Raw genomic sequence first — 10,724 nt, 5'->3', positions numbered from 1 at the left:
TAAGATCTGAAAGTCTCTGAGGACCAGCTCCTGGGCAACAGCCTCATTTTATCACATACCTTTTCCACTGGCAAAGGGCCTCCCTGTGGCTGCTACCCTGCATCAGAAGCAGAGAAGGTGTGAAAAGAACAACCCCTGGGACATCTTGCCTCACTGAAAGCTGGGCTCTCACAGGGGAATCACCACAGTGGACAAAACAGATGCAGAACAAGAAAAATGTTCAAAGGCAGATTTGCCTCAGAAGTGTCAAAAGAAAATGTGGCGGGCTGGGTAGAAGGAGAATGAAGAACGGCTTAAGGGAGACATGTCTAGTGGTCTGACATCTGTGCCCCTCCCCCAGTCAAAATGATCTGAAATTTACACTGAAAGGACAGATGGACAATGAGCATCCTCTTGCTGGAGGACGGCATTTCTGGGGTGGTCATATGCTGCATTACATGGTATTATGTCCATCTCCTTAAGTTGAAGATATACATAAAATGAAGAATGCACTTGCTATTTGCCAGCAACTTCCTTGCACTGTTGAGAAGACATTGGGAGAAGCAAAGCCAAGGAAAACCCACTGCTACTCCTGTAACCCAACTGCTACTGTCACATAATAGGACAGCCGGCCATTATTTTCTTCTTCCACATACACATACGATCATGCAGTAAAAAGAAAGGAAGGTGATGTCCACTTTATGGATGTTCTTCTGAATAGATGTCCTTAATACTAAATCAGTGTTCAAATATTCGTAACAGATAAGATTCCTAGATTAAGGCTTTATTTTCAAAACCGTGAGTTCAATTTGACCGAACAGACACAAAGTTATTGTCACACATAAAAACAGGAGTTGAATCGCTTCCTTTTAGATGGATCTTTCACATTGACTTGGCCGTATGGACACTGAAAAAGAAGGACAACCAACAAATTATTACTGAATCGTGTAACAGTCTTGTGGGAGCTTACATTTCTCCTGGTGGGAAGCAAAGGGGGCTGTTAGCCGTGTTTTAGGTCATTTGATCTACCATGTCTTAGATACTAAACAACACAAGGGGAGCTTTGGTCAACAGCCCTAACTTAGGGTCTGAGAACCATTTCCTAAGTATATCCTGCCAACCTCGAGAATTCTACTGTCAAACCCCCATCCTTACCAAATCCACAGGTCCGACATTTACACGAAGCTCTTATGCATCTGATTAGGAACAGCTCATGACACAGGTCAGAGTATCCATAAAAGTGAAGACTGACTTTTAAAACACTCTCTACAGTTCATATGTGTATTTGGTGTCTAGCCTTTAATTAGAAAGTGGGCTAAGTGAAAGGAAATGACATCTTCTTGCAGGAAAAACATACAGAGTATTCTGTAAATAGTTGTTATCTGTTTATAATCTTAACCAAATAACAATATACCTTGGTGGTATGCCTCCCAATAGAAAAGAAACACTCTGATTTCTTCTTTGCTCAGACTAGAGGAAGGAACAGTTCACTCACTTTGACCATTAAACATGAGCATGTATCTCCCGAAATAAGCATGCTCAGATCTGTAGCACTAACTTTGGAGTAAGGCAGCTTCCCAGTTTCTTTAAATACCGACTAGAAGGAAGCAGAGAAGGAAGTGTGGGGGAGAAAAGTGAGGAAGGGAGGAGAGAGAGAGAGAATATAAGCTGCTGGAGATTAAGCACCAGCCCTGGAGAGCTGCCCTGGGAAAGGAGGCTGTGAAGCAGGCAGTAGAACGCAAGGGGAGGAAGTCCCATCATTTGAAGGAGAGCCATGTCTCAGTGATGGGCAAATTTCTGTTCCTTAAGATAGCAATATTTCTAGGATTTGGTCTGCAGCATTTTTGTTTGCTTGTTTCCCTTCCTGCCCTCTGCTCTTGCCTAGTGAATACAACTTCTTTCAGACTTCATGAAAGCTTTCCTCCCAATAAAGAGCGCCCCTGAATTTCCAGTCTTAGCATTTGGAGGAGCCGATGGTCGTAGTGAAACAAAATTCCATTAACTTTAAAGGTCCTGGGTTGGCACTAAAAGCTTCATTGTCCTTTGCTGAAACAGCTTGTGAAAAGCACACTCTAGGGCTATTTAGCTTTTTTATTTGACTTGTTGTTCAAATAATGGGTATTTATGAAGTTACAGAAGCTCAGCAAACTGCTTGGGTAATTTGAGAATTGTTACTCACGTGTCTGCAAGCAGAACCGCAGCAGGCACCTCTCTGCAAGTGGGCCAGCCTTGTGAGCACCACATAGCCAGTGGCTGGGTCCACATAGCTGAGCTGGCCAGCCTGCAGAGTAGTAAAACATAGTATTAGTCCTTGTTAATGTTCATCATATCTCCCTAATAATAGTTTTAGTCCAAAACTACTGTAAAAATAAAAAAGAAAAATATTAAATTTCTTCCCCAGTAATTGTAGTGGCATTTGCAATTAAGGATGCATGTCAGCATTATATACAATCTAACTGTATGTGATTAGAGAATAAAAAAACATACAGTTCAAGTCAAATGAGAAGTTGATGGGAAAACAAGAAGTCCTCTGTATGCAATAACTACATAGCCACCACTCTGATATTTTTCATTCCGCTTCTGGGCAACAAGCTCAATAACAGATGATTTAGATGATTTTAAGAGCTTAAGAGGCTGAAAATGAACTTCACTCAGGAGTTGCAGTTACAATTTCAGTCCTCACAATATGTGGATAATGATTTAAATTCACAGAAAAGGTGCTAATCAAACCCAAACAGCCCTTGCAGAAAAGCATTACCTTTGCTATTATTAAACACTTTCTATGCCTTCATGATGTGTTACCCCACTGCACGGTCCACATTAGTTGCCTCTCCTCCCCAGCTCCCAGTATTGTTAGTTCTAGTCTCGACTGAAAAAAAAAGTATTGTTTTGCCACATTAACACTCACTGGTTTAACAAGCTTGATCAAAAGCAATTTCCAGTATACGACTTCAAATGTCAGGGAAGCATTTTCCACCTGTATACAAGTATCACTTTAATGATCTTTCTTAGCCTCCAGATTTTACAGAGGGAACTGCCCTATGAGCATTTACGGGAACACTTTCCTCTTTAGTAACTCAGTGTATCACTCTTGCATATAGACTTCCATTAACATATGCATGAAGGCAGCAGGGCTTCAGGCATACATTTTCCTCCTTTCTTTTGTTGGAGACAGGGTCTCACTATATGGTCTTGCCTGGCCTGGAACTCTATGTAGTCCAGGCTGGCCACAAGCTCACAGCAGCATGTTGGATGAACGGTATGCACCAGTATTACCAGCCATGGCATACATCTTTTAGTCTTGAACAACTTCAGCTGTTAGGTGTCATATTTAATGCTGTCACTTATTATGGGTGAACAATTAGACCAACTTATTTTGGTTCAAGTCTAGGTTCACTCTAAGCCATCCCCACACAGACAGACCGTGGCACTAAGAATCCGCTAAGTCTCCATGATGCTCTCAAGGGCTTCCCAAATCCTTGGGGCTATATGACACTAGGTGCACCCAACACTACTTTAGAATGACCCATCAGGACCTCACTTCCTTTTCTTTTCTCTTCCCCATCCCCACAAAGCTTATGTTTGAAGGTCTGGAAGGCAAGTAAACAAGTCTTTAGTAGCCTTCACTTTTCTTAGCTTCTGTGTGTCTTCTGGGGACAATTATCTGGCAAGCCAACAGGCTGCTCCTGTTCTCCATGTGGATATGGTGCAACTCTGAGTTTGCTGACTGCCTATACACACTGCATTTGTCCACATTAAATGAACCTCAGATAATGATGGCAACAAAGACAAGGCAAAAGTGCCATCAGTTTGACTGGAGAGCAAGATGTCCATGGAAAGCAACATGTCCAGTGATGATGCCGTCAGCAGCAGGAGAAAGCTCAGAGGGCTATCTGCCTTGAAGCATGGAAAAGTACTGTTGCTTGGGAGCTCTGATTTTCGGAAAAGAGAAATATCAAGCTCGTTTGGGTTTACTTATGGTCTCCTGGACAGTCATGTAACCAGTGAAATTCACACTGATGAAAACGTAGTGGGTTCCGCAGTCAAAGGAAGTTCCTTTCTTTTCCCGTGTTGATTGAACCAGTCTTTACATGCCACTGTTGTTCACTCTGAAGATGGTTAAACTTCTGGGTTTTATCCACCATACTTACATGGTGACTTGTAGAAACAAACTGCATGTGTTATATTTAAAGTAAGAGTATGAGCAAGAATAACCAAATGCTGCCAATAATCTCTTGATGAACCTTTATTTACTTTCAACACCTGAAAGGGTCAGTGGATTCTCAGGGAGTACTGTTGTCAAGGGAGGGATGTCAACCTAAGGAATGGTGGAGGTTTTCCTCTCTACTCTGTGGTTCAAGGCAATCTAAATAACATTGGTCTTATCAAGTACTAGCCACAAAGAGAGCTTAATACATAGGTTTATTACAAATCATTTTTATATCATTACAGGTCTTAAAATATTAAAATGCTATCCTCATACTCTTGTAGTCTGAGTTGTCAGGAAACTGCAGGGAGATAAGGTTGGATATTAGTGGTAACAAGCAATTATTAAGTCCACAAACCAGAAGAAAAGGTTATTCGAGAATGCCTAGGCAAAAAATGCAAACTTGCTCGATTGTAATCTCCTCTACTCACTTGGACTGGAGGCAAAGGATGAGAAAGGACATAGGGCAAAAATGTAAAGCGTCTGTCTTATGTTTTCATTATTAAAGTCACTGGATGGCAGGCTGCTCAAGTTATCGTGCACAGGCAGCGTATCTGTACAACATACTTTTCTCTGCTCAGTCCTCCCACCTTCAGTTCCTCAACACCCACTTTCCCCAACCAACGCACTCACACACTGGAGGGCGTGCACACACACACACCGAGACATTGAGAAAAAGCCTTTAGCTGGGATACTGAACAACGCAGGCATACACACACACACACACACACACACACACACACACACACTCTCTCTCTCTCTCTCTCCCACTCAGGCACACACACACACACACACTCTCTCCCACTCTCAGGCGCGCACACACACACACACACACACACACACACACACACACACACTCCCACCACACACACACACACACTCTCCCCCACTCTCAGGCGCGCACACACACACACACACACACACACACACTCTCCCCCACTCTCAGGCGCGCGCACACACACACACACACACTCTCCCCCACTCTCAGGCGCGCGCACACACACACACACACACTCTCCCCCACTCTCAGACACACACACACTCTCCCCCCCACTCTCAGGGCAGACCCCTCTGTCCGGAACGCAAGTGCGCGGCCAGGTTTCCGGCGGAACCCTCCCAGCAGACGCTCGAAGCCGACCCGCCCCAGGCCGGAGGCCCGGGACCAACAGCTCCAGCACCTCGGCCCGGGGCCGCCTCGGGGGCTCGGGGCCGAGCACGCGCAGGCGCAGAGGCGGCGGGGCAGGCTGGAGCGGGCCTCACCGCGCAGGCGGCCCGGTGCAGCCCGGCGATGTGCCGTTCAGCCGCCGTTAACTCTTGGCTCGCCGGATGCTTCGGCTCTCCTCCGGGCGTTCCCTGCGAGCTTGGAGGGGAGCCGCTGCAGCCTCCTTCGGAAGCCGAGAGGACGGCTGAGCTCAGCTGCTGTCGGAAGCCTTCAGCCCAAGGCGGTGGCCTCCGTAGCGCCGCTCGCGACAGCGACGGTAGCCCGCAGGCCGCCATGGCGCCGCCACGGTGGAAGGCGGAGCGGAGCCGGGGAGGCGGGGCGAAGCGCAGAGGGGGGCGGGGCCTGGGTGGGGCGGTGGGAGGTGGGGCCGGGGAGGCGGGGCGGGGCGAAGCGAGGGGGCGGGGCGGAGAGGGGAGGCGAGCCCTGTTTGGTGAAGGCCGGCCTGTCCCTGGGTCTCCTGTTTCCTCTGCTTGGCCGCTTTGCAGAGAAAAACATGCACCTGAAGACTGGAAGAAGGTGCCTGCCCTCTCCCGTTCTCTGTTCTTAAATTCTCTATTTTCCTTCTGAGATAAAGGGCGAGCATTTTAATTTCCCGTCAGGCTAAGTCGTAGTCAGCAGAATCGTAATTGTTTAAAATAAATAAATAAAGCGAGCCTTGTCAGACTCGTAATTGTTTAAAATAAGTAAATAAAGCGAGCCTTGTTACTAAGCACCTTCAGCCCGTGTAGAAAAGGCTGCGTGTTTGCTGTTCATGTGTGGAGGGAATAAAGCTGGATGCACAAACTTGGTGACTTGGTTACTCTAGAATGAAAGTTAAGGAAAAGCCTCATACGAAGAAAAGGTGCTGTTTTCATGTAGCGAGGTTCTCGAAAAAAACAAAACAAACAAATAAACAAACACACCTAAAACCCTCTCTGAAAGACAAAGTTACATCCGTACTCCCACAAAGTTAATTTGGAAATTAACACGAGCCCAGGAGATAATTTCATGTGTTAATTAAATTTAACACCACCCCCAGACCTGGACCCCACAACCTGAGTTTCAAGAGAAGTGCTGTTAAGGAGTTTTGTTAGTTATCTTCGGTATAAAGAACCGAGGACAAGAGTTGATCCTTAGTAGCTAAAGTGGGTTAGTTGGCCTGGGAAAACGTGTCTAAGCCACTACAGACCATACCAATTCCTTTTTACAGTGTCTACATTTGCTGTGTAACCCTGAAATCACAATTTGATGCTGTTAGTCATAGATTGAAACAACTTTATTGGTACATTTTCGATCTCAGTGAATTAATAAATTGAAATCCTGTGTTCAAATGTTTCATTTATATTGGAGTAATATATTTGAGACTTGGAGACAGCCCCGAGTTCTGAGAGACCCTAAGGAAATTTGGAAAGAAGGGTCCAAAGTTAAACTCACCTGAAATGAGTATCATTAAACATGAGAATGTAAGTATAAGTTCCATTTCATCCCCAACCAACGTCTCAAAAACAAACTTAATCGGTTCAGCTTTACTGCATTGCTATTTGAAATTAAGGACCGTATTATGATCAATCCATGTGAGTCTATTAAACAGGTAGCAGAATTTATTAAAATATAAATTAGGGAAATGCACTCACGAATATAGAACGGAGTAGACAGCTGAAGTCGTCCTCTGATCTGACCTGGAGAGAATCTACCTCAGAGGCAGGAGCAGGGAGAAGGGGCCTGTGACCCTTCTCTCTTGCCTTGTAAGAGGTCACATACAATGGCAGGAAGCACCGCCTCCTTCAGGCCCATAAGGTCCTGGGCAGAGCAAATACCACTACAGGATTGAAATGTCAACATGATACCAACTCAAAGGACGAGGACCACATCTTACAGAAATGACATTGACAAGACCAGGTTGAAATAGAAACTGCAAAGAGTCATCCTGTCTAGGAAGAATAACTGTTACATATACCTTCTGGTCCAAAGAGGGAAGTGACTAGAAAAATGACTGAACAAGAGAGATCCATGTAGTAACGTAATAGCTCTTCATGCTGACCATGAAGTTTACGCAAACTTACAAGTGGGAAGATAGCATAGAACTGTACACACAGTATTCCAATATCACATTTCTGCTTTTTGTATTGTAGTGCATGTAAGATGTAAGCTTTGGAACCGGGTGTTGGCGGCGCACGCCTTTAATCCCAGCACTCGGGAGGCAGAGGCAGGCGGATCTCTGTGAGTTCAAGGCCAGCCTGGTCTACAGAGTGAGAAAGGCACAAAGCTACACAGAGAAACCCTGTCTCAAAAAAAAACCAAAAAAAAAAAAAAAAATGTAAGCTTTGGATGAAACTTGGTGGAGTGTATATATGGAACCTCTCTAATATATTTCCAACTCATGAATCTAAAATTATTTAAAATTTAGAACAGTAATAAATTAGATAAACAATTGTTTCCAGATTACTAAATACACAGAACCTTTCTTTATAACTCCTTTATTCCCAACTTTAACAGTCACCTTGATGCAGGTATGGTAGCATGTACCTATAATCCTAGAGTTCAGGAGGTGGCAGTATGAAGATTATGAATTTGTTGTCAGCCTGGGCTATATATTGAGTTCCAGTCATAACAAGATACAGTCTAAGGAAAAAAAATAATCATCCTAGTTAGTCAATGCCTACGGACATGCAAGCTGAGGATGTTCTTTGTGTTATTCACATCTTACCACTGTTTTTAGTCTTATAGATGCATCTTTAAAATATATATTTAAAATATCTTTAAAATCAAGCTTGAAAATGTAATTAAAAGAGATGAGAAGATATCTCACCAGTAATAATTCCCAGGTACTTGGGTAGTTTAATTATGGCATCATTTAGATATGGAGTAAATATCTGCCTTTTCTGCAGTTTTCATTTGGTCTCCTGTGTCATATCAAGTTACCTTACCTTACACCCCTTGTTTTAAAAGGCTCCTGCTGGGCTTGAATTTTAGTGTAGTGTAGTGTTTTTCTGTGTCTTGGCAACCACTCCCAAATAACAATTCAGAGACTTAATATTAATTATAAATGCTCAGCCGATAGCTTAGGCTTGTCTTCAGCTAGCTCTTACAACTTAAACCAACCCATTTCTATTAATCTATGTGCTGCCCTGAGGCTTGTTTGCCTCATCTATGAACTTGACATGTTGCTTCTTCCCTGTCTAACTCATGACTCCCTTAGACTCTTCCCTTCTCCCCAGCATTCTCTTTGCCCTGAAATCCTGCTCAGCAATTGGCTCACCAGCTCCTTATTAACAATGAGAGTGATACATATTTATACATATTTACAGCATGCAAAGTTTTTTCCACAGCATTTTAGCTCATTCTTGTGTGTATTCATTTCTTTTCAGATTCCTTCTATTCACAGTAGGCAAAACTGTATGAAAATGAGATCATCAAGTCCAATCTCAGAAGGTGCATGTGGATTTTGAATGAGAATGATCCCCATAGTCTCATATGTTTGAGTATTTGGTACCCAGTTGGTGGAACTAACTATTTGGGAAAAAGTAGGTAGGATGTATAGCCTTGTTGGAGGAGGTGTGAAACTAGAGGTGGGCTTTGAAACTTAAAGAGCCCACATCATTCCCAATTAGCTCTCCCTCTCTGCTCCTCATGCTTATGGATCAAATTCTCAGTTATTGCTCCAGAGTCATGCCTGCCTGTCAGCTGCCATGTTCCATGCCATGATCATTGTAGATTATAACTCAAAAACTGTGAGCCACCAAGTTAAACACATTCTTTTATAAATTGCCTTGGTCATGGTGTTTTGACATGATTCTAGAAAAGTAGGTGAAATTCTTATTTTATTATGAAGCTATTATAGCTGGATTTTCAAGTAACAATGATATTAGATAGATTATATAACTCTTTCCCAAATTTGGGGTGTTTATGTTGGCATTAAGCATGCTTGTCATGTTCAAGGGTAGGTCTCAGGGAAATAAATTCCCTTAGAATTCATTGACATTAATTTGTTTGTTTGTTGGTTGGTTGGTTGGTTGGTTGATTTTATTGTTGTTGTTGTTGTTGTTGTTTGAGACAGGGTTTCTCTGTGTAGCCCTGGTTGTCCTGGAATTCACTCTGTAGACCAGACTGACCTCAAACTCACAGAGATCCACCTGCCTCTACCTCTTGAGTGCTGGGAATAAAAGCATGTGTCACCACCACCCAGCCTACATTAATTTTTAAATAGGTGTGTTAGGACTCTGGGTTGCAAGATTATACACATACACATATACACGTACACATATACAGACATACATCATACAACTCAGACTGGTTAGAATAAAAGGATTATGTTTATACAGATATACATGAAGCATAACTGGATTTAGCATTTGATGAACTGACCAGAGCATGGCTCTCTCCATTTTCTGCTTCAATGCTAATTCACTTTCTACACAGGCTCTTTTCTGATTGGTGGAAAGTGGCTGCAAACAGATCCTAGGGCGTCATAGATTTTCATCTTGTCTTATAAAGAAAAGCAGACCTTGCGGTGAAGCTCCAGGTCAAGAGAAGCTCCGGCCTCCTAGAAGTTTTAGTAGTCATCATCCATTGTGGGATATTTTGATCTCACTCTGATATTCCCGAGACTACTAATAAAGTTTATTTTGACTCAGAGGATGGAGCTAGCTACTAGCTGACCAAACTTAGCCATAGAGGTTTTGAAGGACCAAGGCCATGACACAGGAAGTAGTAGGGAGGGACTTAGAAAGGTCCCCAGCCCTTTTTGGATCAAGGAAGAAGAAAAAGAGGAAGTCACTGGTCACTTCTCTGCCATTTCTCTGATCATTTAGGTTCTTGCCCCAATATCTGAGACTCTCAAGTTTTTATTGATAAAGAATAATTAGATAAATGCTTCAATCATCAGTGTAAATCTCCTTGCTTCAGGTTTCCAGATGGTTTTTCACATGGCATTTAATATTAGTTGTCTCTCCCTCTATCCCCTCCATTACGCTTCTCTCCCACCCCTGGCCCTATTTAATATGAAAGGAATCTAAATAGAGTCACCAAATATTAGGGCTAAGACAATGACCCAACCAGACATTTTATGCTACCAAGCAAAACCTCCACTGCCAGGAATGGATTACATTTTGTTGAATAGTTGTTAAAGAGGATCCCATGGAACCCCTCAAACATCAGAAGCTGTTTAAAGAGCTATTGTTTTGTCTCCTGATGGTAAGGCCCTATCGCTGAAGATAATACTTATATCTTTGAGCACAGAGATCAGTCTGGTACTTAACTAGAAGCTTCACCCCTACTGACTAGTGATCATGGTACCGAAAGTCACTCTGCACACTACCGTAGGAGAAACATCCTGGG

General features: G+C 43.2%; 1 protein-coding gene across 1 annotated transcript; it reads right to left on the bottom strand.

The window, feature by feature from the left end:
- Positions 1 to 747: 747 nt before the first annotated feature.
- Positions 748 to 5,711, bottom strand: C11H1orf53 (chromosome 11 C1orf53 homolog). Its single transcript, XM_036201731.1, has 3 exons — positions 5,447 to 5,711; positions 2,159 to 2,260; positions 748 to 886 (listed from the first exon to the last, which is right to left on the bottom strand). The coding sequence occupies exons 1-3, from the start codon at positions 5,681 to 5,683 to the stop codon at positions 815 to 817; spliced, it is 411 nt and encodes a 136-aa protein (XP_036057624.1). The 5' UTR covers positions 5,684 to 5,711; the 3' UTR covers positions 748 to 814.
- Positions 5,712 to 10,724: the final 5,013 nt, after the last annotated feature.

The sequence above is a fragment of the Onychomys torridus genome, chromosome 11 (genome assembly GCF_903995425.1).
Source record: "Onychomys torridus chromosome 11, mOncTor1.1, whole genome shotgun sequence".
Lineage (NCBI taxonomy): Eukaryota > Metazoa > Chordata > Mammalia > Rodentia > Cricetidae > Onychomys > Onychomys torridus.
The sequence above is the reverse complement of the archived record's forward strand: the minus strand, read 5'-3'. Positions and strand labels throughout refer to the sequence as shown.